This window comes from Aristolochia californica, unplaced genomic scaffold, assembly GCF_029961685.1.
Source record: "Aristolochia californica isolate CCGP_79_NKW_82.1479 unplaced genomic scaffold, dmAriCali1.0.hap1 SCAF_2, whole genome shotgun sequence".
Taxonomy (NCBI): domain Eukaryota; kingdom Viridiplantae; phylum Streptophyta; class Magnoliopsida; order Piperales; family Aristolochiaceae; genus Aristolochia; species Aristolochia californica.
In genome coordinates this window covers 43,861,884-43,889,089 of record NW_027181881.1, presented here as the reverse complement: position 1 = coordinate 43,889,089, position 27,206 = coordinate 43,861,884, and the positions used below count along the sequence as shown (strand labels likewise).

Here is a 27,206-nt window from a genome sequence, read left to right as displayed (position 1 = left end):
CGAGTCAGGATTGGCTGAACTGTTAAGTCGTTCTTGAGAGCAGTTAACATCGGTTCGTCTCTATACCTTGACTCAAACAAACCAATTCTAGTCAAAGGGCGTAAAAATCTAGCAAAAAATTGCAGAGAATTGGTCAGATTCATTTTATGGGGAGAGAAGAAAGAGAAATCGAAGCCACTGATTTGCGTCAAAGTTTGATTCAGCTTTTGTTGTAGGTGCAAAGACTGGTAGCTAAGAGAAAGTTGACAAAACATAGGAAAGTTGGCGAGTTATCGATGTATTAGAAACAAGAAAGAAAAGAGAAATGGGAGAAACGAGGAGCTTCCAAGTTGGTTTTGACTTTTTAAAATAATTTACAAGGTTTTCTACGGTGCTTGTTTGGAGAGATCATCATAAATTATTGAGCTAGTTGATGGATAGGAAGATGAGACTGCCTCCCTTCTAGATGGGTTCTACTCGTCTTTCTACTGTGATTAAAAGAGGTCGACTAACCCAAATACTAATTAAAAGACTCAATAAAGTGATCGACTCACAGTTCAGATAAGACACGAGTCTCTTTCACTGGCTCTTTGTAATCATCTTATTCACTCTTTTTTTTTTTTTTTTTTGGATTTCTATCTCTTTCTCTCTACAGTACGATTAGGAACCTACACAATTGAAGTTTCCATCTTGGGAACTTCTTTGCCATGGGAACTTCTTTTCCATAAACATATTAATAGATGATTATGAATTTGACCTCTTCAGTGGATAAGGCTTTCTGAGAATATTGAATACGAATCCATCAATATGCCGATTGCTAACTTCACGAAAGAGCCGTTTCATGGGTCAATTGAATAATCAGAAAACAACTCGCAATGCAAGAGTTATCTCGTATGTCTGACAGTTTCAAACTTTCAAGTTGTAAAGTGTTCATCAACGAAGCTCCCGGCTACTGAAAATTGAAATTGGCTGTTAGTTCTTCATTTTCCGTTACAGTAATTCACATATAGTTTGGACGGGGTGATCCCAATCATGATTCATGAACTAAAGCGTATTTGCCGAAATCAAATGGGGTGTTTCAAAAGCTTCGCACAAAAGAATTTAGAGATAGTTTGATCTTTGTAGAATGCGCACTGTTTCCATTTAGCACGGAAGATTTTACATGAAGTTTGATCTTTCTATGGAATATGCAACTATTTATAGAAGGATTTATTATTTACAAGAAGAAAGAAGTTACAGAAACTGTAATTATGTTCAAGCTGTTGAAGAAGCACGGGCAACCGCTGTGGCTCTCATCCGACTTCCCCAACTCGACCCAGCTTTCCGACCAGAGAATCTTCTCCGAAGTCCCTCCAGTTGCGCCTCCCAGTCGCCAAACTCTCTCTCTTTCTCCCCTCTTCTTCTACAATTCAGAACTGCAGAATCGTACCCGTTTCTCAGCTGGGAATCGTACTCCTCTCGGAGAACAGAATCGGACAAAACACGGTAGGCCTCTCGTACCTGAATGAACAGCTTCGTAAAATCGTCTTTTTTCCCAGAGCCACAAGTGTCTGGGTGACACTTCCGTGCCAGCTTTCTAAACGCCGCTTTGATCTCATCCTGTCCGGCCGACTCTCTTACAGACAGAATATCATACATGGTGGTGGAGGCCGCCACCATTATTGCCGGCGATTGTTTTGTAGGAACCCGGAGGCCCACTGTGAAGCCCGTTCGCTTCTGGGAAAAAGGGAATTGTGGGGAGCAGAAAGTCGTGCGGGTGAAGTGAGCTTGCATGGTTTTGAAAACGCCGGAAGAGACCAGAGGAGAATATAGAGAGATGATGGAAGAGAAAAGGAGAAGTTTAAAAGGTTTTATAGAGGTTTCGTGTTGTGTCTTCAAGTAAGCGCGTGGGGACTGGATGACTCTGAGATAGCTTTCATGCACAGAAATATCAACTTTTCTCTAAATGGAAATAATTATTTCTGGAATCCTCATCTCCTATCTTCTATAAAAATTGATTTATTTTTATTTTTATTACCTCACGGTTTTAATTTTATTTAAGAATTTTCTTGTATTAATCAATTTGTTTATAAGAAAATATAAATAATGGTAGTATTGTAAATATAAAGAAGAAATGGCAACTTTTTTCTAAAGAAGAAAAAATACTCAAGGCCTACCCTAGACTCTTCTATAATTTATAAGACTAGAGAACGTCCATGGAGAAGAAAGAAAAAATACATATTATTCATATGGTCTTCAATGTTTCTAAGTTACCTTGAATGATTTTGGAATCATTTATAAGGTCTAGTTACAAACCAAGTAGCAATAGATTTTTAATTTGCTCACAACAGCTTTCAGCACTCTCAGTTATTTGTGCTTCCTATTCTTCCTAATTCTAACTAGAGCCACACACTACCATGGTTCAAGGAAAGCGATCTTGGAGATCAATGACATCAGCTAGGACTCCTGCAGCTGTGGTGTCATTTCCAGCCCCAGCTCCTTGAATCACCAAAGGCAACTTCTTGTAACACCTACTATATATCTCCACCTGCAAATTTGTCAAAAATTACTCAAAAAAGCCCCCAAGGATTGTGACTTTTAGATGCAAGTATCAGAACCTGCGCAAATTTTCTATTCCTAAATAACCAGTGATTTATATGCATAACGGCTGTTGATCCAATACTTGGATGTCTCTTTCATGCTCAGTGGTTGTAACATCATGTATTTGGGGCCATAGCATTTCTGCTCATGATGGTAGGAGGTCCCAAAATGAATCACATGCAATATGATGCAAGGAACTCAATAGTTGGCCCTATTCACGAAATGTTTACGAAAACATCATTTGAAAGCTACTAAACTAGATTACCAAATTGTCGCTTCCTCTCAATCGTCCCAAAGGAGAATTTTTTGGTAGCTCTTGAAGGCCCACTTGACACCTGCTAAGCAAGAACAAATTCACTTACAGCTTCTTCAGTAAAGTGTTTGCAACATCACATCAGCAAAAAACTTGTTCTCCAAGCAGTATTATATTCTGGGAATGACTTCACCCAAGTTGAAAGGTTCAACCAACACCACAAAAAGGCAGAATGGTCGTTTCATAAGTTTGATTATCCTGAGTTTTTTTTTTTTTTTCTTTAAGGTGCTCAATTGTCCAGTATTCTCTAAATTATACACTTGCAAGCTACAATTGTTTTGCATGTGACCATATAACACAAAACTTCCCAAAGTCAAGATCCTCCAAAATGATACAAGTTTCAGCAAATGGTTAACATGCTCAGTATTAGTAATGCTTATAGCTGAATAACCATGTCATGATGGTTGTATTTAGTTCAGCTGCTCTTTATCCGTCTAGCACTATTCCTGACCAAGCAATCCATTGAGTGGATTGACAACTTTATAGTTAGACTACTTGGCTAACCGGCCTTGCCAGGTTTTAGACTATTTAATATAAATGCAGGGTTCTATAGTACAGTAACCCAATGTTTGAGCACCAAGATGCTACAAGGAGAAGCTCTCAGACCCCTTTGAAGTCAAGGGTACCTATTAGGTGTTTATCAAATGGCGCTCAAAAGGCTTACAGCCCCTTACACCTTTGGCATATACTTATGGAGATTCAAGACATTTATTTAGGCGGGAATTCTCAGGGTCTCATACCTAATATTACAGATGCTCTTGCAAGGGAGGGCATGCAACAGCAGCCACTTGCTGTGAGATAACCAGGGCCAACCTGATATTGTTCTGATTTTCTGTTTTCTAGTTTGTTGCTTGCATGGAGCAGCTTTGCCCTACAGTGTATTTCCACCTTTCTCAAATGACAGTCTCATTTGTCAGGAAATAAAAATTCAATACTTACTTATCGCTTATCCAGAATATGGAAATGTATGATGACAGCTTTTCTTTGGTTATTTTTATAATTCATGTCATAAATTTTTAAAATTCAAATCTTTACTGCCCCATTTTGAAATTGATTAGGCAGTATCTTCTAAAAAGAGCAATAAGGAAAAAGGAGGAAGTAACAAACCAAGAGCCAGATCAACAAAATACCTTGACCCCTCAATTGTACAAACATAACGGAGAACATTTCCTTCTGATGATGATTTTTGAACTCTCTCCGCAATATCTTTATCAATTAATGGGAGGCCTTTATCCATAAATTCTTCAATTGTCATTAAACAGGGTCCCATCTCATCCGGGTACAAACTGTCCACCTGTATATTTTTTATACCACAATTACTTTGTCAAATAAAAATATTTGTGTGTACTCGTTGGACTAACCTAGAACAAATGATGGAGAAAATTGGTTTCAAAACCTTAATGTCATCCATGTTAATCTTCAATCCAAGAAGTCGTGCTAAGATCAAACCCTGTTTCAACAACCATAAAGCCATAGTTAAATACTTATGAAGCAGAATGTTGATTGACGAGAGAGCTAAAGCATATTTCTATAGCTAAAGCGCATCCTCTCACAAATGCACATAATGAACAATGTCCTATATATATGCATTTGCATTCTCAGTTATGGATTCAAACCTTTCTTGCAACATCCATCCCACCAAGGTCATCACGTGGATCTGTTTGTAAGTGGCAATAAGTAAATGAATGGGAACAAAAAACAGTGCCATTTAGCAACTGAATTAAAAAACTGAATGAAAACACAACAGCCTTTGTCGCACATTAAAGACATTCAAATCCCTTGAGACGATCCCTTCATAACAAATAAAAAATAAATCCCATAAGATGCAAGAGGAATGTCAGTAACTTGAAACTAGAGAAGCACAAATGCAAGAGGATCATGTTGCTTTCGAATAACATACTAGAGAGCATGCATTAGATAACAAACAACATGTAATATGAGATTCTGATCTCAACCAGCAGAACCTTTTATAATTACAGGCTAAATGGGGCAAAACTTATCTTACGTACGAATTACTTGCAGAGAGTTATTTGGAAGATGACTTTCTTAATTGCAATGACTTCCCCCACATAAATTAGCCTTTAGACTTCTTCAATCCACCTAACACATAATTACACACTTTAAATCACCAGTTCAGACACTCACCATTAATTGCTAATGCTAAATCCTCCTCCTCAATCCCCCCCCCACCCCCCTTTTTTGAGCTGATCAAAACAAGGTAAAGTCTCCACAGGAGCATGTAAGTCATCAATTTGCAATGTACACATTTTCTTTGCAGTCCAATAAAATAGCAGCTCAAACCTTAAGTCTTAGATCATTAATTTTGGAAACCTTCTATTAGACACTCCATAGTTTTAGTGGTTTTTTTCCCAAAAAGAGCAAGTTTGAAGGCAGTAACACAACAAGACTATAAAGGAGGCCCGCTATAACAAGAGGTTGAAGGTCCACCCCCTCCTTAGCTAAAAAATCAGCAGCACTGTTAGCTTGACAAGGAACTGTCAAATGCATCATGACTCTGAATGCCTTATCCAGTCTTGGATATGGCACCACAACTTCGCATATTTCTCATCTTTACCTTGTTAAGGACCCTATTCAACCACAACAGGCATACTTCTCCAATTCATCCTACCTTGAGGACTTCTCTGTCTTCATCTCTACTTAAGCTTCTTTCACTTCAAATCATTTAATTCTCTAATATCGTGATCCTTTGCTTTTTTATCTGTACTGTTTCCTGTTTTACAGTGAGTTGAAATTTTTATTAAGATTCAAAGATTAGGAAATATGGCTGAAAGCCAATACAAGCACAAAATTGTTTTGAATGCTCTTTTTCTAACAGTGCATTAGGGAAAGAGTAAAAAATACCACTATAAGTAGTAAAATAATATCAGTATTAACTACATCTCTTGAAACAGTAACCATTACAAGAAATATACTTGATTTAGATAAATATCAACAAATCCTTTCCAAAAAAGTAAAGCATCAACAAAGAAAACTGCTAAAAACATATAGTGGAGAAGGAACCACTGGTAAAACCATCTTTTCCATGCAAAAAAAAATTAGACAGTCTAAGAATATACTAATCAAGCAGACCTGGTTCTGTATAATCCAGACTTTTAGCTGCTCGGACAACCTGACTGAATGGCTTTCCGTCTTCTAACTCACTCATCACATATCCAAGTGTACCTGTTAAGTTCCCACACGTAAAGGATATGAATATGGTCCCCTAATAAAACCATCATAAATGCCTGAGAGGCTTGGAAAAACCATACCACTTAAACTCCCAACAACACGGTGCACAGTGTCTCCAGATGCAATTATACGGATTAACGAAGTTATCACAGGAAGACCAGCTCCAACCTAGCAATGCAAATTCCATAGTTAACAACTCATAGGAAAAATATTAATAATCAGATAAAGATAGGTTTTTATACTAGTACAATTTGAACTTATTGGCAATATTTAGCTGAAAAGAGCTAGAGAGAAATTAAAAAATAGAAAACAAATGAAATAAAATGAAAAGAAGGTTATTAATGTCCATGAGCCAAACTTACAGTTGATTCACAACGTATTTGGCGCAAGTTTAAGACAAAATTTTCATAATCTTCCTGTGTAATTAAATGAATAAAGATGTCAAATGCATCATGAACAGTTCTAGCAACATGATAAGCTAAGAATAGAAGCAAAACATGGTCAAGAAAGAAATGTGGACCACTTTACTTCCTACATTAAATGAAGAGAATTGGAAAAATAACTTACTATTTTAGATGTAAGTGGTTTCTTATTTGCCAGCACAATGCAGCAGCCCAGATCAACAGCTCGATTCAAGAGTCCGACAGTTTCAGAACTAGCAGAGCAGTCAATCAGTACCAAACCTATGCAAAATAAAAATATTATAAATATCAGAAGGCAATTAATATCAAAGATAACATAAATACCAGAAGGCAATCAATGACTTTTCTTTATTTTATGAATCACTGAAGCCAGTTGAATTGTGATTCTGTCAGTTAAGCAGCACTTAATATAAGGTCTCCAGTCAGAAGAAGAGTGTTACACCAGGATAGAGTAGACATAAAACATTAGCCAATCATAACATCAATGAACTGTTGAAGCAAGATTGGATGCAGAGATTTCTATCACCTCATGAACCATCAAAAGCTGCTGTCAAGTCTCAATCAGGTAGGTTCTCAACAGACATTAGGCACAGATGAATAACACACTGTAAAAATTTCTATGCACCATGGCCACAACCCCCCCCCCCCCCCCCCCACCTCCAGCCAGTTGCAAGTTTAAATTGTTTGATCAACTCAAGGACGTTAAGAAGGGCAATCAGTTTTCTATCTCTAATATCCTCAAGTTTATCCATTCCATTTAAAACTTCTAAATGCCACATTAAAGAATGTTTCAAAAATGGCAAACATATAAAGTATAAAGGAACACCTGAGATTGGACATACTACAAACCAGTTGATCTTCCAAGTAAGGCAGCAACATCGACTATTTTTTTTGTCACTTCAAAGTTCTTGAATATTTGGCATTCACCTACACCAACAAAAATACAAAACCACAGAGAAGAGAATATGTAAATGAAATCTGCTTAAGAAACAGATATATAAAATCGTTCAAAAGAGTAACTTAATCCAAGAGAACCTTCAAAACATTGCCTGGAACTAAAAGATATCCTGGAAATAAAAAATCATGAAGTCCATATAAAAATAAAATTGAAGTGAAATAGAAATCCACGGAAAAAGCAGTTCCACAATGAGACAAGGAAATTAATTAACTAAGTCATATGAAATAGATGTCTTCTTCCTATTAGAGACCTGAAGAATTACCAAACTTGTTCATGGCTGTCAACGAAGAACCAGAAGACTTAAGCCGGCAGAGTTCTGCCAAGTAATTATCATTTAGACCTGTTGTGAAAACATCCGGAGCTACAACCAAGGTTTGGCTGTCTGACACTCCCACAACTCGTAAAAGCAGCCCCTGAAGTGATACTGAAGCAGCATTACTACAGTATACATAAAACTGTATAGAAAAAATCTACCGTTCAAAAATATATATACAAACAAAACCTTCAATAAACGTAATAACACCTTAATTTTCATTTATTGCAAGTTCAACACATTCAAGCTCCACACCAGCATCACATTTACTGACATAATACCTCTCAAGTCTTAGCAACTTCCAGTAGACTTTCAAAGTTCCACTCCTCAGAGCATGGGTTTTTCTCTTCGATATCTGTAGCAAACTCTTTTTTCTAACACTTATACCTCATTCCCCTTCTATTTTCACTAATCTTATTCGCACATAGTCTTTGAATGCCAGATAATCGTGCTGAGAAACGACTAAAAAAGTCATTTTTCAATTGTTTCATAAGAGTTCTCCCTTTCGTCACAAAATCATCAATCATAAAAAACAAGAAATCAATAAAGTTGAAGGAAAGTAAATATTCACAATATAAACCAAGCAAAATTAGAACCCAGAAACAAAGAAGTGCCTACATTATCATCAACACAAACCAACTTCTGCAACCTAACACGCGTATCCATAAGTTTATAATTACCAGGATCGACAATAACAACAAAAAAAGTAAAGCTTTTTTTCTTTTGATTACCTGTTTGGCATGCAAAGATCGAGTATCGATAATATGATGAAGAAGCTGGCGGCCAACGCCTCCACAACCCATTAATAGTAGAGGAATGCTCTTCATTTTCTTCTTTCCGTTTGACACTATCTCACTCTTACTAATGGCTGTAATCACTTGAGAGAGCGCTCTTGCTCTTTAAGGAAGAAAGTCAATTCCCGACCTCACGAAGGAAAAGACGAATCCATCCAAGGGGAAAGCGAAATAAACAAATAAATGTAAAAATATTTTTATTATAATTTTATTCAAGCATATAATTTTATTAAAAAGAATAAATTGTCTCCGGACGGCTGCCATCTTAAGATCTGGGCCGAAGGGCCGAAGGGACGAAGAGCCGGGTTCAGTAAAGTATGAAATATCAGCCCATACGCTTTAGTCCGGTGTTTGTCGATCTCGACCGAAACAGAGGAAGCTTGAAGCAGTTTACTCTGTAAAAATTAAACGCCTCCTCCTGTTGCTGGTCCTTCCAACTAAATTTGAGCTCCATAAAGCAGGAGAGAAGTAATCGGTCTCTTAACTATCCTAGCAAGTTTCACAGCATACATGGCGCTCAATCTCCGGCAGAAACAAACAGGTACGTCGTCTGCCACTGGTTCAATTTCGTTTCCAGTTTTAGCCAGCAGAAATCAAGCGAGAGAAAAAAAAAAGGAAAAGAAAAGGCAAAAACCTCCCGAAAACATGAAACTTGTGCCTGGAAATGGGAACTCGCTGATCTAATGTCTGTCTTCAGGTTGTGTAATTAGGATGCTAAATCTCAACCAAACTCCCAATGCAACCACCGGCACTTCCAATTCCTCTGCAGAAGTTTACAAAGTATTAATTTTAGACAAATTCTGCCGTGATGTATTGTCGCCGCTAATCCACGTCAAAGATCTGCGTAAACATGGGATTACTCTGTATTTCTTGATCGAGAAAGAAAGGCAAACGATTCCCGACGTCCCCGCCATCTACTTTGTTCAGCCTAATTCAGCTAATATCTCGCGGATTGTATCTGACGCGTCTCGCTCTCTGTACGATATTTTCCACCTAAATTTCTCGACCTCCATCCCCCGCCCCTTGCTTGAGAACCTTGCAACGGACCTTCTCAATTCCGAATCAGTCAATCGGGTTGGCAAAATCTACGATCAGTATTTGGAATTTATAACCCTTGAAGACAATATGTTCTCGCTTGCTCAACCCACGACTTACGTTCAGCTCAATGACCCCAAGGCTGGAGAACGAGAAATTGAGGAGATTGTGGAAAGGCTTCTAAGTGGGTTATTCTGTGTTCTGGTAACACTTGGGGTCGTTCCAATTATACGTTGCGTCCAGGGAGGCCCTGCAGAGATGGTTGCATCTGCCTTAGATGCAAGGTTGAGGGACCATTTAATGACAAAGAACAATTTGTTTACTGAGGGTGGTAATTTGGGGAGCTCTTTCCAGAGACCAGTTCTCTGTATATTTGATCGCAATTTTGAGCCTGCAGTAGCAATTCAACATGATTGGACGTACCGTCCACTTGTGCATGATGTGCTAGGTTTAAAGCTAAACAGATTGACTGTCCAAGGGGAAAAGGGTGGAAACCAATCTTATGAACTGGACTACTCAGATCCATTCTGGGTGTCCAATGCATCTTCCCCATTTCCAAAAGCTGCTGAAGAGATACAAACCCAATTGGAAAAATACAAGCAAGATGTTGACGAGGTAAATCAGCGTACTGGGGCACATGATGGGGCAGACTTTGATGGTCCAGACTTGATTGGCCACACTAAACACTTGATGAATGCGGTGAATTCCCTTCCAGAGCTTACAGAAAGGAAGAAGCTCATTGATAAACATATGAATATATTGTCTGTTTTGTTGGATAAGATCAAAGAAAGAACATTAGATGCATATTGTACCCTTGAGAGTGATATGCTAGTGAAAGAAAGCATCGATAGAAACGCATTACTGAGTGCACTTAGAGGTAAAGGGACAAAAACAGACAAGCTAAGGCTTGCTATAATCTATCTCCTTGCAACAGAGATGATCCCACAGTCTGAAGTTGAGGCCATAGATGTTGCTTTAAGGGAGTCTGAGGTGGATTCCTGTGCATTCCAATATGTGAAGAAAATTAAATCTTTGAACACTTCCATGGCTTCAGCCAATTCTGCAAGCAAGAGCAATATAGTGGATTGGGCTGAGAAGCTGTATGGACAGTCTATTAGTGCAGTCACAGCAGGAATGAAAAGTCTCTTGTCTGAAGGGAGACAGCTGGCTGTTACTAGGACAGTAGAGGCTATAATGGATGGGAAGCCGAATCCAGAGGTCGATTCATACCTTGTGTTTGATCCACGAGCCCCAAAATCTAGTTCAGGGGCCAGTGGAGGCCACTTGAAAGGTCCTTTCAAAGAAGCAATAGTTTTTATGATTGGTGGTGGGAATTATATGGAGTATGGCAGCTTGCAGGAAATGGCTCAGAGGCAGCAACCAAGTAAGCATGTGATTTATGGAACAACAGAGGTCCTTTCCGGGGTCGAGTTCATTGAGCAGCTTACAGTGTTGGGACAAAAAATGGGATTAGGTGGTAGCAGTAATGATAATACAACCCATTAGAAAAAAAGATAGCTTGGTAGTTTTTTCTTTTGGAGTTTGTTATTAGCATTCAAATGAATTATGGGGAATATAACACCAATGTTTGGATTTATTGTGAAAGTGACAATATGTTGGGACCCAGGATTCAAGATTGAAATAGATTGTTGCAGACGAATACCTGTAAGTTAGATGATTTAGCTTAATTTTCTCATGTTGTTCAACTTTTGTGCAAGAGTTGCTACCTTTGCCTGACTCTACATTATTGTTGAAGTTCCACATCTGCTTCTGATTTAGGTTGTCAAAGCATGTCTTCCATATGCATGGCGTGCAACTGTTTATATCTAATATGTAACTCCACTTGTTCATTTTGCACCTTGTAAACATATTTGGGAAAGCACATGAAACTATGGTATTTGATTTCTATCGACTGTACCAACATAGAAAATGAGATGTATGTGTCATACTTTAGTTGTAGTGTTTTATTTTTTCTTAGTGTTACTATTCTTTTAGACTTGTTTTATTTTTCTTTATTGTCATTATTCTTGGAGACTTATTTTATCAAGTGACAACTGAGACATCTGTGAGACCGAAGGTAGCCACTGTGCCTTTGAGTCAATCTGATAATTACATGTCTATATCATTCTCAACGGAGAAAAAAAGATGAAAGAGAGAATGTACTTCTTCTGATGTTGTTATTGATCTTTTGTTGCTGTTTCTTTTGACAGCAAGAAATTGCTCTGTCCAATGTGCTTTTATAGAATGCCAGGTCTTATTTGCAACACATATGCAAATGGGTTTTAGTAATATGGGTCTCAGGGGCTGGATTTTGGACTAGGTTGGTACTTTTTTTGAGCTTCACAGACTATCATTTCAAATTTATTATGTATAATAGGATGGGGAATTTTACTGTTTTCGGGCTTGACCCTATAGTTATCAATAGGTACTATTATTGTTTTAAAATGAAATTTTATTGATTGTACCTTTTGTGTGTAACGTGGGCGTGCGTATTCAATTATACTGGTTAGAAGGATGCTTGCCCCAGGTGTAAGGCATGACCCATGATTCAATCCCTCTTATATTGAAGGTGCAGTTCTTCATAAGCTATGGCTCTTGCATCTTTTTGGAATATATTATAGATAAATTGGGCATCTTAATACAACTCTTTAAGAAAGCTCCGATTGCCTCCATCTTCTGGTAGTTTGCTTTCAATTGTATAAAGACTATGATTTTCCCCAGTTTCTGGTTGTTCGCTATCATCCTTTAGTTCATTGAATGCTGCTGCTTGGTAGTGGAAGAGTAGCTGGATTTTAAGCGATTTTCATATAAATAATTTCTGTGTACAAACAATATGGGCTCTACTTGTCTCAAAGATCCGTTGTCACTCTTTTCTCCGGTCTGCTTTAATATCCCGACCAATAAGTTTCAAGTACGTAGAAAATTCCTTCCAAAATGTAACGATTGTAACAACAGAATGAAAGGGTTTCTCTCTGGTCGGAAGCTTTAGGGAACGAGTACTAAAATGGTCACAATATGGAATATTTGCTCACAGTCATTGTTTTTTATCATTTTTTAGATGCTACTGTAATAATTGGTGTCATAAAATATTTGGTGAATGACTTGAGATGGATCTCGTACGAGGCAAAGGTCAATAAAAGTACAGTACGAGGTTAAACTGATTCATATAAAATCCGGTAACATATGTGGGATCTCATAGGCACTCAATTGATCATACATTGGAGTTCACAAAACGTGCTGACCACCCCTTAACGCCGATTCCTATAAAAGAATGTAGCACTCTTCAATCGCTTCTGGCGAAAGACCACTGTACAAGTGCATCTACTTTGTACCAACTCAATGTCGTTTTTCTCTTCTTTTACCACTCGATTTGTTTGTATGACTTGTCCATTTCTCCTAATTTGAGGAACATCGCGGCCATGTACCTCCGGCCCCCAGTTCGCCTACGAACTGAATTATTGAAATCCAATCAAGTGAATTGCCAGGGCTAAGTGGTGGCAAAACAGAATCTAATAACAAAACAAGGGAAACAGCTTAAGAACAAAACGTCTTGTTCATTTGAGTTGCAAGTGCAATTATAGTAAACAATCTTGAAATAATATATGAATGAGCAGCACTTTTGTTCACTATTGAGTTATCTACAAACACTAACCCGGTAACGACACTCTATTGCCCGTGATAGGTTGAGAACACAGGCTTGGCCAATTAATATCACATACGGATCCAGCCTCATTCACCCCAGCATGCCGCTAAAAAATCACATCTTCAGGGTCAGATTCTCTTTTAAGCACTCAGATACTAAATGGACCAAGTAGTATGGAAACATTATACAACAAATATTAATTGCACAAGGCACACAGGAGTGGAACTTCCAAGCCCAAATCCCAAATGTTACGGGTAGTACTGATCGTGATCCTATTTCAACTCCTCACTCCAGAAGGATTCCTTTTGTGGGTCAATAAACAAACCTAACCTTCAGGAATGAATGACCTCATAATAGATTGACATTTTCACCAGCACATACAAGACCAAAGCTATTTTGTCAATTCCTATGCGAAAGGGTTCCCACCAAGTGATGCAACAGGGCCTTGTGAAGAGAGATTCCTGCAAATTCAACAATAGGTGGCTGTTTTTCATACTTGGACAAAAGATATTCACAACAGAGAGGGAGAGAGGGAGGGACAGATGGAAGAAAAAAGAATGATTGACACAGGCCACAAAAAACCAAAAAAAAAAAAAAAATGATCAGTAGTGGGCATATCACGTCTCTGGTTTGGATGGAGATGTTATGTAATACCCTTGGGTATAACTGGACGCTACAGGAGCCATATCTAACATCACATACAGCGTAACGTCTGTTACATTCTAGGATTTAGGGCACTGCAACAAAACGCTATGCCCACCCCTGAAGAAGATATAAAGAGTTGACTTACGGAAGCTGAGGGCTAGGTGCTTGTCCAGGCATGTAAGCTAAGCTTCCTGAAATTTCATGCAAATAAATCAGATGTGATGATAATAAGAAGACCTCTGAGCCCACCAACACTTCTGAAACTTACCTTGCGGTACAGTAGGAATATATGAAGCCACTGGATTCTGAGGGAACCATGGGTGAGTGACACCACCAAGAAAAGCAGTTGGTATTGATGGGTCTGGTAATGTTGTTTGCAATGATGTCATGTCCAAGAACTACAAAAGGCAACTTCCAAGAAATTAGTATGACAAGAACCTGGCATTAAAAGAACAGCTACAATTGAATGTGTTTCTAATGTTTCTAGCATGTAGAGAATGAATCAGAGCCACACATAACTACAAAACGAAGAATTTTGTAGCTTCTGACAAAAAATATTTGGTAACACAGTGGCAGATACCTAGTCCACTAAGAAGATCTTTGAGTCATGAAGACTAATCCAGTTCACAAACCCAATCCATACAAACTCTGGATCTAATTCCAGTTCACAGGACCCAACATAACAAGCCAAACTTGACTCCTTTAGCACCCATAGAAGAACATATTCTGTAGTCCAAAGGAGCTTACACACCTCCATCAACAAACGCAACCAAATTAATCTACTATTTATTTGTCATGGGAACCTCTTAAAAAGATTTTCACAGATCAACTAGCTTCTCAAAAGCTTCTAGAACAGACAATAATATCACAATAAAAACAACCTAATCATGCAAATGCCTGAGGAAGACCAGCGGTGCAGTCCCTAACATAAAACATGGATTTACAGGAATCTAAAACCACTGTTATATGAGTCACAAACCACAAACTGTACATTGCATACATCTGCAGCACACATAATCAAAGATCACAAGATCATTGATACACCTTCCTATGTATTTCAGGTGAAAGCTTTCATTTTTTAACATCATATTTATCGCTGACCAAATAAAGCTTTAGTTTAGATACCAAGGCATCAAAAGCAAGATGTTTGCCATGTAAAATTGGAGAAAGACTTTGTCAACACAGATTGAGATGCATCGTGAAAACGAAATTACTCAAAAATTCCTTCTAAAGGAAAACCCAACTCTTATTCACTCTCCTTGTACACATATTCCAGTAAATGCCAAATTATTTTCCCCACCACCATAATAGATGCAAAGGATGAACAAAGAGAGAATTTTACTTGAAAAGAGCATCTCACTAAAACAACTTTCAGGGTTGAAAATGTCATCTTAATTAAAAAAAATTCTAATTTTAAAAGGGTTAAATGGTTAAAACATACCCCATCACTTGGCCCTAATTCAGAATCATAGGGTAAATCAAAAGGATTCATAGACTTCTGATGATGACTATGTGAATGATTTCCTCCCTGGAAGACCAAAACAAGTCAGTTTCGACTTTTGAGAGAGAGAGAAAGAGAGAGAGAGAGAGAGAGTAAAAAAGTACGAAGCATGACTGGCACATAACCGACCAACTAAAATCAAGGCAAGCGTAATTCAGGGAAATAGAGGTACCATGGCAGGTAAGAGTGATAAAGAGGCAACAGTATCAAACTGAACATTCAGAACAGGATTTCCATCTTCCATAACTAATGGTAGAAGGCCCTCTTTGATCAGGTCCTGCAACAGGGTCAAAACAATTAGGATGTAAGGCATAAGGCTACAATGAGAATGAAATTCATTAAGAGAAAAGGAGAGAAACAAGAAAAGTCAAAGCATAAATGGAAAGGAAAGAAGCAAAGACAACAAACAAAAAATAAACAACAAGACTTGAAAGAAAGCAACCTGGGAGCTTTTGGAGTTGTCACAATGTTCAGTATTTGCACAAGTCTTTCGTTCTGCAACTTGTGATTCAACCTTCGGAGCAAGATTCTCAAATACTGTTTGAGGGAAGTTTCCAGTGGAATCATCGAAAGCATTCCATGACTTTTCAGAAGAGATATTAAAAAAGAAGAGAGATTAAAAAAAATGTAAACAGAACAATTTTTTCTAACTTTAGGTCTTCTACAGTATATAATAAATATGAATCTAAAATACGGGCAAAAGATGTTAAAGAGAAAATTAAGCACCTGGGAACTATTAGGAGCATCAGACTGCCGAAGAATACCAGCCACTCCATAGGCAAGAGACCCATGAGATGTTGAATGATTAATGGACGACCACTGCCCACTCTCACCAGTTGATGAGAAGAACTCCAACTTCTTCTTGGGCACTCCGCCAGAAGTCAAAGTAGCAGAAGACTCCTGCTTGGTTTCAGGGGGCAACTGGGAAAGCTGAGGCAAATCAAATGTGGCCCAGCCTTCACTTCCAGCAAAGGGAACTGAAGGTAGTTTTTGCTCAAAGTGCGTCAATGATGGTGGTTGCTGGTTGATCTCAGCAAATAAATCTATAGATGGAGCTGAAGATGTGGAAGGGTGTTGTTCCCCAGATGAAGATGGCTGGGTGGTGACAGCAAACAAATCTAGAGGTGCAGCCGAAGATGTCTGCTGGTTCTGGAAGGACAAAGACAGCTGGGTGGTGCTAGCCAACAACTCTACTGGTGAAGCTGAAGGCGATGTTGGTTGTTGCATAACAGACAATGGCTCATGGGAAGTCCTGGCAAACAAATCTACAGGTGAGGCCGAAGTGTTTGTAGAGGGCTGCAAATTTGTTAGGGGCTTATCATTGAAGTCGGCAAAGAGATCTATAGGTGGCTGCAAAGATGTTTCCAGTGTTTTCACAACTGATGGAGGCTGATTATTGATGTCTGCAAATAAATCTAAAGAAGGATTCACTAAAGTTTCTGTGGAGTATTTGGTGGCTGAGTTGGAAGGGACCTGATGGGGGACACCAACAGAGACAGACGATTGGACAGATCCAACAAACTGCTCTGGTTCCAACACTACATCAGCAAAGACAAACGAATGAACAGATTTGAAAGAAGCGGAGTTGCTGTCAAATGACCCAAAGCTCCCTGCAGATTCAGTTCTCTGAAGAAAAAGGAAAAATAAGTTGTTACTGTTTATTTTTTCATCTGGACAACAGGTGGAGTATTAGGGATACAAAGCATAATGTTCTGAGAATAGAGCAGTAACTCAACCTGCGGTCGTGGTATCCCACCTACATCTCTCTTAGTGTTTGCGTCAGAAAAGGAACTTATATGTTGGCGGCTGATATCAACGCTCAAGATTTCCCTTCCTGTATGCACCGGCGGGCTGCTAAATCCGGTATCCTTTAGAGAACTAGGTGATAGTGCACCTGATCTGAAAGGATCTCCAGCACTAGAAACAGAATAATCAGAAGCTCGTGCACCCGATTCTTCATTTGCAAATCTGTCCTCATACATTTGCTCCAACGAACGCCCTGGACTGTAGATAAAGCTCGATATCTTGCCATCGTAGTGCCCTCTATCTGAACCAGGCTTTCTAGTCAGCATACCAGCTTGTCTCCCATACCGACGTTCTTCATACTGGTGTTCGTAAGGTGGACTTTGGGAATAGGAGTGATAGGAGCTGGCCCTCCTATGTTCTTCTTCATGGTTTCTGTGGTTCTGTATATGCAAATGTCCACATAAACCCATTTTGCCAAATGTCAATTATAAAACAGAACTCTCTGGGATAACTATAGCAAAGTGATTTTAGAGAAAAATTCAATTGACTAATGAAGATGACTTTTGGACATTTTCTTCTATTCCTTCTGTTCAAAATTTTCTTTTGCCACACCATCATATTTCATGTTGGTCCTCTATGACTGCATTTTATTGTTATTTTCTTTGTTCGTAAGAGCTCTCTTATTATTTTAAAAAAAGGAAAAGATTCTAAGGAACACACTGGCTGTCATGCTTCATTCTAATATGCATAAGATCGCATGCTTGACATATACAAAAGCTAATGTATCCACCATCCTCCCACCTTAGATAGGCCACAGTGCAAAATCCACATATAACAATTGGCTATCCATTTGATGCATAGAATATCAGAGAATTCTCTTTTTACATGCACAGCATGATCAGATGTCTAGTTTTCACCTTAGATTGACTTTTTAACTGTAGCCCACTAAAGTTGTAGAGTCCTCTACGTGGTAGATCCCACTAGCTCAGACATGTCATAATCATTTCTACACTAGCATTACCTCAGAAATGAAGGTAATAGGATGCAACAGGAATAACATGCAAGATCTCTAAATATCAAAGGGAAGTTACAGAAAATTGCCTGCACATCTCTTGGTGGTTTGTCAGAAACATTTCCTCCAGCATACTTCCTATCCAAGTAGACACTCTTTATGAACTCCCTTATACGATCCGGATTGCTGCAAAAGAAAATGGGAGTATTTTAGCACCCAATATTTGACAATACACTAAAACCTGCAGCAATAAGCACAAAAAATTTTACCCGCTTTTTGGCAACCTTTGACGCTGCAAATCCCAGTTCTTCAGAAAAATTTCCCTTGCTCGCTGACAAGAAATAAAATAATTTCTTCTTGAGTCATCCAGAGACCAGCAACACATAAACTGTCATCTACTTACCTGATTGCCACCTTTTTGAAGGGCTTCAACTTCTAGAGTTGTGAATTTTGCCATGGATACAGACTTCACACGATGAGTGAACTCACGACTGTAGGAAATGCCAATAAAATACATAAAAAGGAAGAAACTCAAATAAAATATAGAATTAGCCATAATAATAAGATTATCTTCTTCTGCTAAGATAAGCATAGGAAGTGAATCAACAAATTAAACCTTCAAACAAATAAGCGAGATACATATACTTTACTCGTGTTTCAATGTAGAATTTCAAATATGACTCATTTTTGTAAAATATGACCTATTAGTATATAAAAATAAAAAATAAAAGAGAAAGGTAGACAGACACAAAGAGACAGACAGACAGACAAAGAACAAGAGCATAGAAGTAAGAAGACTAATGCAAACATGCAGGAAGTGCAGGCAAATAATAACCACCCCATGGATGCCACACTGAAACAGATGAATGAAGAAGAAAGATCAGAAAATTCACTGAAAGAAAAGGAATGATATCTCTCCCGCTGGATAACCAACTAGCAGCTATGACAATACAGTCCTCAAAAGTGCTAAGCACTTATAATCAGCAAAATCCATGAGTTACAATCATACTTATTTAATACCAGATTACTTTTATATGACTAAAACCAAATTATAACTAATTAACAACAATCAGAGGCTCCTGACTATACTGCCTGTCACTCTCTGACATGATAAGAAGGGAGCCACAAGAGGAAGGAGAAAGAAAAATAAATGGAAGAAAGAAAAGGAAATTTGAGATGAATCCATCTCAAAACTCTAGTGTCACATGATTAAGAACGAATAGAGTTTTTATAGGAGTGGAAGTTCCATTGTCCTACTGTTTTCCTTCTATCTCATCCAGCTAGTGCAGTTCCAGGAATTTCAAGAAGTGCAGCTAAACAGATCCTAGACCAGAAGTTCTAAACACTTTTGTATACACCACCATATGGACCCTCACATTGAGCCACTAGACCACAATTTCAAGAAATTGTTTCCAATAAGTCTGTTCAATTGTGAATTATCCACTGCCACATTAAAAATCTTAGATTGAAAGAGCCAACAGGTCACAGCTTAGTGTTGCCTCCAATATATAAATTAACAGAACTTAACTTTAAAAAAAAAACCATAACTTCAAGAGACACTTATCCTAAATCCTAATATATGGAAACTTGCTAATACAGTCAGAGACCAAGAAAAAAGATCTATCGAAAAGGTTACTTAGTATGCACTTCAACACAGCTACTGAGTTGGCTATAAAGATAAATATTAAGTTGCTTTGTGACACAAAAGTGGATTCAAGCAAAAAAGTACGACAAATATGACAGTATTACGATCCTACACTCTTAAGCATATCATTTTTTTTCTTTTTTTAAAGAATTTAAGCATGTATTCAGCTGTTCTTTTAAGTTCATCAGCTCCAAATCCTCTTCATAACTAACGTAAATCTCAGATTTAATAAGAACAATGCAACCATATATAGAAGGAAATACATACTGTATCCCGCTGCAAGCAATACAGACAAAAGTCCAAAAATTTGTACAGACATACTGAGGGCCCTGCGTCAAAAGAAATTTAGAAAATTCTGTCAAAGAAGGCCAGGAAAAGAATGACAACAGCACTAGAAACGAAACAGAAAGGCGAACCACTAAAACTAAATCAATTTTCCGTTAATGAAAGATAAAAAAATAAAAACAAAATCAAAGAGCTAAACGACCACAATTCAACGTAAATCATACAGCAAATTTCCTTAAAACGATAGAGAGAGAACTAGTAAGGAAAGGACTAAGCCACAGAGAAAAGACTCTTACGATGCTATCACAGTTTATACATCTCCGATTGGGAGGAAGCTTCATGAGACCCCGTATGATTTTCTCATTGCGCTCTTCCTCCTTTCTACTACTCATTTTTTTGTCGAAGATAAAGACTATCACAAACAGAATTCAACTTCAACCCTAAAATAGCGAAACGAAGAAGCTCTCCTGTAAATCTAGACGACTTTACGCGAATCTAGGATCAACTTCACAATCTAGGGTTTAAGGGGAGCTTCGTAGTAGGAGAGAAACGACAGAGATTCAAACTGTGGACAGCTCAATTTTGAGGCGCGTTTATATATTACTCATGAAAGAAGCAGAATTCCCTGCAGGAGGACGAAAGGTGTCCTTTGCAAATAAACAATTTACTTTGCAGGGGGGGTCCCCGTGGTGACTCGTGACGTTTCTATTAGTCAAGGAACTGTCAAGCGGGAGAATATCCTTCGAGTTACAAAACTACCCCTGTCTTTTGTTGAAGTTACTATAATGTCTAAAACCTCGGCCAGTCAACGGCTCAACCTTTTCAACCACGTATATTTTTCTTTCTCGTTTCTTCCAGCCCGATAGTTTCTTACGCGCCTCTCATGCGATGGCACTCTCATTGTGCTCTGCTTAGATCCTGAGATATCTCCTCGGACCCCCTGGCCCTGTTCGAGCACCTCGTTTAGTGTCGGGAGCGGAAATGTATATTCAAGAAGTTTCCAATCTCTTCCCCTCTTCTCTCTGAGGTTTTCTTCTCCTCCCCTCTGTGCAGACCCCAAATGGCCTCCTCATTCATAAGGTCGCCAACTCTTCTCCTCTGTCCACGGGTCTTTACTTCCTCAGACGTCCCAAAGCGTTTAACCGTATCGTTGCAACCAAGGCCCCTGAAATCCGCTCAAACAAAATTTACTTTGTTCCCAAAGAAACCTTTTCGATTTCCTGCCTTTCTGCCATTAGCTGCGCAAGACGAAACTGCGGGGACGGATGAAATTGAGGATACAACATCGGAGGTACTGTTGTTACTGTGGATAGTTTTATACTCTTCTGTGTGTCTGTTTGGTATGTTGTATTTGAGCCGAAAATCATTGCAAAGGAGCTTCTTAGTGTTTTTTAAGGAAACATCAGTTAACTGATTCTAGATACTTTATTTGAAGCTAGGTTGTTGGGATTGTATTGCGTTTTTATCTGGTAAAGTTGCGCTGACTATGTTAATTTTTTTCCCTGAGAGTTGCATTCTTAGTATATTTGCATTTGGCCTTTTTCTGTTGCCCCTTGGACAAACTGCAGGGACTCCTTCTGTTCTTGTCTTTTTATTTGGGAAGTGACACTATTTTTTCCTGAGCTGATTTATGTGTCTAAATTGTTCTATCCCTTCTATGGCGATAAATGACAGTACACTCAAGAAGAAAATGTGCTCCCAATGCCCCAGATCAAAATTTTGTTTTTCTTTTTATGTTTTTTTTTTTCTGAAGAGCTATCTGGCTCACACATGGACTGATTAAGGGCTTATAGTGAAACTCTCTATCACGAAACCGAAGTTTGAACTTCCATGGCCTCATGAAATGACATCCACATTTTGTTTGGCCATGACACACTTCAGAATCTTTTCTCCTTGCTTCTTTCTTTCTTTCTTTTTTTTTTTTTGTTCTTTGTCTCCTTTCTGTGGAAGTGTAACCAATTAATCAACTGTCTCCAGGCCGCTTGAATTGGTTGAAATTTTTATCTCATAGGGATACTATCACAAGTACTTGATATCTTGAATACATTTTCTTCAGACTATTTGATTTGCTTTTAACTGAGTGAATGCCAGAAGAATAATTTGTTACTGCAAACTGCATATAACTCAAACGCCTTAAACCTGAATGAGCATTGTTTTATAAACTGCTCATTTAGTTGGATTTTGTTCGGACCTGGTTATACACAGTTATCAGAATTGGGCAGATGAAGTCGGTGCCTGGTGTCACTTGAGTTTGGTTGTCATAATGAAGAATTGCTTTATTAGACGAAAGGAACTAATAATAAATCCAACAATTTCTGGTTGAAATTTGAAAATATGCCTCTTGGCCAATAGAGCAAAACAATAAGAGTGACTGGTTGGGATGAAAACAAAGAAAAACTGGTTGGGATGGTTGAAATGCCCTGTTTTTTACTTTCCAACTTTGGACCAAATATTAACAGCAGGAGATGCACATTGGGCATATATAATGGTTTTGACGATGCTACACCTGTTGGAATTAGTTGATGAAAATCTTCATTTACAGTCTAAACAAGGAACAGAGGAATGTTATTGATGAGAATGTTATTAAAACCCATTCAAAACGAAGCAGAGGAAAGCATCTCACATAACAAAACAAGGGGAGGGGGGAGCTCTTGCTTTCCTCTTTTTTTTTTTTTTTTTAGTGACTCTTGCTTTCCTCTTAATAATTAGCTAAACAAGGAGCATGCATAGAAGGGACTATCTCTTATCTAGCTACAGTTACAAACTTATTTTTTTACTCGTTAGTTGAACTGAGAAAGATGACTTTACTGGTCTATATTGCTTTAGATAGTTATTGGGCGATTTTTTTTAGAAGCTAGTCTATATTGCCTTTTCCAACCTCCTTATATGCAGAATAACTAATTCTCATTGTTTGGGCTTATTAAATTCAAAGAGCAGTTCAAACCACAGTACCTTTGAGTGCAAGATCTCAGACTTCTATCAAGATCTGTCTGTTTATTTTCCTTAGCTTACTAGGTTTACTTTTTTCAGGATTATTTCAAAGTTTCCATATATCAAACCATTACTTGGTTGATTGCCCTTAAGAGTATTATTTTAATGAAGATTATATCACTAGAAAGATGTACACAGAATACATGGTTTAGCCTGACACTGCTACAGGACTTTCCAGATTTTACTGTGTTGACTTTTTCTGTCAAATTGGTCGTTGTCTTAAGTTTCTATCATCCAATCTAATGTCAGAATGCCCGGGGTGAAGTTCTTCTGCCGTATACAGTTTAATCCTAGACGTGCAAGCGTTCTTGTAAAGAGTTCCAATTTGGCGGAGAAAAGTTGGTTAAATAATCTCAATTTCTATTGAATATGAGCATTTAGCAATGAAAAATGTGTGCTATATACAGTTGGTGAACTGGAAATAACATTAGGAAAAGTGAATCCTCTATTTACGATCTTCATCACATCAGTCACCTGCTCGTTTTTTTGAAACAGAAATGAGTTAAGTTTCCTTTCTTGCCATGTAGCCTCAGCTCAACAAGCTACCCACTGTATAATATCCACCTGTCACATTGTCTTTGCCTAAGAATGTAAAGCTCTCTAGTTTAAGTTTCCACATTTTCTTTTAGTTATCTACTTGCAATGTAGCTTTATTGTTTGATCAGGTAACCTCCATGTGTTTGTGTTAAACAATTTTACATATTTTTTTGTTATTCTTGGCTATCACCATTCTTCTATAAAATGCTTAAATGTTTTGTTCCCAATCGTATTGTGCTTCCTGTCCAAATGAAATGCATTGAATGGTATTAAGTCTGTTTCTTCTATAGAACCAACAATCATCTTTTAGTCGGAGAAAACCTAAACACCTGTTCTTCAAGGACGAGGTTGGCTATCACCACTGGATTTATTGCCTAGATGATAGGTGGTGATTCATGGGATAATCTCCTGAACCACCATTTACGATCATCATGTCTTACTGGGTACCAGAGTTCGTCAACAACATGAGCTGCAGTACTTCATGTATTGATGTCTTACTACTTCAAGATTGTGCGTAAGATTTTTATCTTTCTTTTTTAGGATGCCTCTGGTGATGAAGTTGTGAATGAGGTGAACAATGGTGGAATTGTGGATACTGATGAGGCATCTCCCTCAGTTGTGACGACATCCCTTCAGTCATATAAAGACGCGTTGCAAAGTGGTGGTACATCCAAACTTGCTGAGGTGGAGGCCTTCCTTCTTTCAATAGAGAATGAGAAGAAATCTCTTGCAGAAAAAGTTGCAATTCTATCTGCAGAATTATCCATTGAAAGAGAACGGATTCTCAGGATTAGTGCGGATTTTGATAACTTCAGGAAAAGGACAGAAAGAGAAAGGCTTTCTTTAGTGGAAAATGTGCAAGGGGAAGTGTTGGAGAGTTTGTTGCCAGTACTGGACAATTTTGAAAGAGCTAAGGCTCAGATCAAGGCAGAAACCGAGGGTGAAGGGAAAATTAATGACAGCTATCAAAGCATTTATAAACAGTTTGTTGAGATTATCAACTCACTTGGTGTTGAAGCTGTGGAGACGGTTGGGAAGCCATTTGATCCATTGGTGAGTTTTCCTTTCCCTGATGTTTGTCAATTTTAAATGTTATTTAGTTAAATCCATAGAGTCCGTCAAAATGCGTGGAGTTTGCTACACTTTTTTTCATCTTCTTTTTCTTCTATCTGAATGACCAAGTGTTGTTTTCATTATAGAAAAAGAAACCAAGGAAGATTTATTTATTTCAAAAAAAGATAATTTGTTCCACACCATTTAAGACAGTGAACTGGTGATTCCAGGTTTGTCGCACTTGAAGTTTCTTTGTATTTGTGATCTAGAGCCCATCTGTTATAAAGAGAATCTTATGTGGTTTCAAATATGACCTTCTCTACAGGAGGGTAGTTAAATTTTCAGATACGTTAATCCAAGTAGCAATTGATTGTTTCATTTCATATTTCTCGCCTGGTCCATCGTGAGTAATGCCTCATTTAGTTTTCTTAGGAATGTAGGAATCATCAGTTTTTAGGAACACAATTTTTCATTGGCAATTTAGTTTTCTTCTCTCCTAACATACATTTAGTTATCAGTTTATATCACTCCATTGTTAATTTTGACAAAAAAAAATTATTTTACTTCAACGAGTTTTTTTCTTTAAATAAGTGTGAAATGTATTCCCATTATTCTGTTTTTGTGCACAATAGTGGTATCCAATAATATTAGATCCAAGTTTGAAAAAGTAAAAATATTTTTTTATGTTTTTTTTCATCTGGATGATGTGAATAGATAAATTCTCCATTCACAATTTACAGAAGATGGCAAGAAGTTAATGTTCCGAGAGTTGGGATTATCTTAAACTCTAGGAATCTGACCTAAATATATCTACATCCTCTGATCCTTACTAGCGTTATTTGTGGATGCAGCTTCATGAAGCTATCATGCAGGAAGAGTCGACCCAGTATGAAGAGGGGGTTATAATTGAAGAATATCGTAAGGGTTTCAAACTAGGGGACAGGCTATTGCGTGCCTCAATGGTGAAGGTGTCAGCTGGCCCTGGCCCTGCAAAGCCGGCTGAAGAAACAAGCCCATCGGCTGATTTGGATGGTGGCAGTGAGGAAGGTTCATCAAAATAGCAGTGCTAAGTTTAGGATGTTTCTCAAGCCATATATTCAATTTTGCAACTTGAATAGCAATTTATTTTCTTCAAGCCTCTGTTACACATCATGAAAAAATGTCCCTTGTAGTGTCTTTGAGAGATTTGGGATGAGATGAAAAATGTAACTTTAACTTTTGCCTTTTTTTTATTTTGCATTTATGACTTGATAGGTTGATGTTTCCTGCGTCTTTTCTTTTGTTCAATAGAAAAGAAAGGAATAATTCTTTTGAGTATTTAACCGTCCTCAGATTTTCCAAAATTCTTCCTTCATGAGACGGGGGCTTTCTGTTTGCATCTCGATATTTTGCATGAAAGGTTTCAGAACTAATCGTCTATGCATCAAGCTCTGCTTGTCCAACTGTCGCAGAGACCTTGCTACCTCCATCGAACTAATCCATTTTTCTAATCATGGAAAGTCTGACTCTATAAAAACAGTGTTTATTCTTCGTATCACTTCCCACTAACCTGCCGGGTTGATGAAGTGTAACGCAGTGTTTCTCACGCCTCTTGAAAGCCCTCCATGGCAGCTCAGTCACAGATGATCCTTTCCCTCTCCGCCGTCCATAGACACTCTCCAAAATTCGCCGGCGGAGTGCAGACCTCCCTTATGAGCACTACCACGCTGGGTCCACACGTTGCGGCTGCGCCATCCCTCTTTGCATGCTGGATGAGTTATCCCTCCCGCCGGGACTCGTTGATCGCCGGGTCACTCGAATGAAAATCATATCATCTCGCCTTCCAACCCAGTCGTCGACTTCGGTTCCAAAACCCTCGAGCCAAACACGAACATCGCCATGCTCCGTCGGGAAGTCCTTGACTCCTCCCTCCGCAACCGCGCGGAGTCCAACGACGCCGAGCTCATCACGGGAGTCGTAACCTGTCTCGACATTCCAGCCGGCACCCACCACCCCTACACCGTCCAGTACCTGAGAAGCAGGCTTCACCACCTTCCCTCTCATTGCATGGTAAACTCTTACTATAAAGCTGGGATACAAAGATGATGCAAATACAGACATGGGGACAATAAAGGCATTTTGGGGGAAAGGGTCACGTTTTTAAAAAACCTAATAACCTGTGCCCACCCTAGTTGGTGGAGATCCCATCGTCAATTAAAATCTATTATTATCGTAATATTTAACTTTTGCATAGTGTGAGTGTAAAAGAAGTCCCTTTTGTATAGTCAAAGTAATAAATAATATTAAAAATTAATAAACTTGACATTAAATACATTAAATAGATATTTAAAAATAGTATATGATATTTAAAATTATCATTAAAATATATAACTGATTAATAATAGTAAATAAATATCTTAATATAGAATAGAGAAACCAGGTATAAAATAACCGGGAAAGCCGAAACATGTCTTACGCTGTTAAGTATTGCCTTGCAGACTGCCTCGTAGAGTTTTAGTCCCACATACGAGGAGGGAAGAGATCTACACGTCAGAAGGAACCAGTAAATGGAGACGGAAGCGGCTG

General features: G+C 38.2%; 5 protein-coding genes across 6 annotated transcripts; 2 read left to right on the top strand and 3 right to left on the bottom strand.

Annotated features, from left to right (window-relative positions):
- Nucleotides 1–1,233: 1,233 nt before the first annotated feature.
- LOC137955122 (chaperone protein dnaJ 20, chloroplastic-like) lies at nt 1,234–1,638 on the bottom strand. Its single transcript, XM_068801992.1, has one exon. The coding sequence runs from the start codon at nt 1,636–1,638 to the stop codon at nt 1,234–1,236; it is 405 nt and encodes a 134-aa protein (XP_068658093.1).
- A 539-nt stretch (nt 1,639–2,177) lies between these two features.
- On the bottom strand, nt 2,178–8,640 carry LOC137956395 (uncharacterized). 2 transcript variants are annotated; one of them, XM_068803879.1, is made up of 12 exons: nt 8,486–8,640; nt 7,692–7,854; nt 7,333–7,410; nt 6,629–6,744; nt 6,424–6,477; nt 6,142–6,229; nt 5,963–6,055; nt 4,489–4,529; nt 4,269–4,322; nt 4,003–4,166; nt 2,825–2,894; nt 2,178–2,506 (listed from the first exon to the last, which is right to left on the bottom strand). In XM_068803879.1, exons 1-12 carry the CDS (start codon nt 8,579–8,581, stop codon nt 2,381–2,383), a joined length of 1,143 nt encoding a protein of 380 aa, XP_068659980.1. In that variant the 5' UTR covers nt 8,582–8,640; the 3' UTR covers nt 2,178–2,380. The 2 variants fall into 2 exon arrangements, with proteins under 2 accessions (XP_068659980.1, XP_068659982.1); XM_068803881.1 differs by having other exon boundaries at nt 7,704–7,854.
- Nucleotides 8,641–8,928: 288 nt separating this feature from the next.
- On the top strand, nt 8,929–11,225 carry LOC137955929 (SEC1 family transport protein SLY1-like). The gene is made up of 2 exons (XM_068803156.1): nt 8,929–9,089; nt 9,246–11,225. The coding sequence occupies exons 1-2, from the start codon at nt 9,059–9,061 to the stop codon at nt 11,087–11,089; spliced, it is 1,875 nt and encodes a 624-aa protein (XP_068659257.1). The 5' UTR covers nt 8,929–9,058; the 3' UTR covers nt 11,090–11,225.
- Nucleotides 11,226–13,120: 1,895 nt separating this feature from the next.
- LOC137956874 (probable ADP-ribosylation factor GTPase-activating protein AGD14) lies at nt 13,121–20,653 on the bottom strand. Its single transcript, XM_068804529.1, has 13 exons — nt 20,357–20,653; nt 20,043–20,104; nt 18,534–18,621; nt 18,400–18,461; nt 18,220–18,316; nt 17,109–17,558; nt 16,099–16,998; nt 15,815–15,955; nt 15,545–15,649; nt 15,313–15,399; nt 14,140–14,269; nt 14,017–14,062; nt 13,121–13,687 (listed from the first exon to the last, which is right to left on the bottom strand). The coding sequence occupies exons 1-13, from the start codon at nt 20,450–20,452 to the stop codon at nt 13,633–13,635; spliced, it is 2,319 nt and encodes a 772-aa protein (XP_068660630.1). The 5' UTR covers nt 20,453–20,653; the 3' UTR covers nt 13,121–13,632.
- Nucleotides 20,654–21,026: 373 nt separating this feature from the next.
- On the top strand, nt 21,027–25,904 carry LOC137956353 (uncharacterized). Its single transcript, XM_068803820.1, has 3 exons — nt 21,027–21,351; nt 24,129–24,641; nt 25,493–25,904. Exons 1-3 carry the CDS (start codon nt 21,121–21,123, stop codon nt 25,700–25,702), a joined length of 954 nt encoding a protein of 317 aa, XP_068659921.1. The 5' UTR covers nt 21,027–21,120; the 3' UTR covers nt 25,703–25,904.
- The last annotated feature ends 1,302 nt before the right edge of the window (nt 25,905–27,206 follow it).

Coding starts and splice junctions, on each gene's coding strand:
- LOC137955122 (XM_068801992.1), bottom strand. CDS start 1,638: ATGGTGGCGGCCTCCACCACCATGTATGATATTCTGTCTGTAAGAGAG.
- LOC137956395 (XM_068803879.1), bottom strand. CDS start 8,581: ATGAAGAGCATTCCTCTACTATTAATGGGTTGTGGAGGCGTTGGCCGC. Junction 6,478..6,628: donor AACCACTTACATCTAAAATA/GTAAGTTATTTT, acceptor TTAATTACACAG/GAAGATTATGAAAATTTTGT. Junction 4,167..4,268: donor TTAACATGGATGACATTAAG/GTTTTGAAACCA, acceptor AAAAATATACAG/GTGGACAGTTTGTACCCGGA.
- LOC137955929 (XM_068803156.1), top strand. CDS start 9,059: ATGGCGCTCAATCTCCGGCAGAAACAAACAG. Junction 9,090..9,245: donor TCTCCGGCAGAAACAAACAG/GTACGTCGTCTG, acceptor GTCTGTCTTCAG/GTTGTGTAATTAGGATGCTA.
- LOC137956874 (XM_068804529.1), bottom strand. CDS start 20,452: ATGAGTAGTAGAAAGGAGGAAGAGCGCAATGAGAAAATCATACGGGGT. Junction 15,400..15,544: donor TATCACTCTTACCTGCCATG/GTACCTCTATTT, acceptor TTGGTCTTCCAG/GGAGGAAATCATTCACATAG. Junction 14,270..15,312: donor AATTAGGGCCAAGTGATGGG/GTATGTTTTAAC, acceptor TGCCTTTTGTAG/TTCTTGGACATGACATCATT.
- LOC137956353 (XM_068803820.1), top strand. CDS start 21,121: ATGGCCTCCTCATTCATAAGGTCGCCAACTCTTCTCCTCTGTCCACGG. Junction 21,352..24,128: donor TTGAGGATACAACATCGGAG/GTACTGTTGTTA, acceptor TTTCTTTTTTAG/GATGCCTCTGGTGATGAAGT. Junction 24,642..25,492: donor GGAAGCCATTTGATCCATTG/GTGAGTTTTCCT, acceptor TTGTGGATGCAG/CTTCATGAAGCTATCATGCA.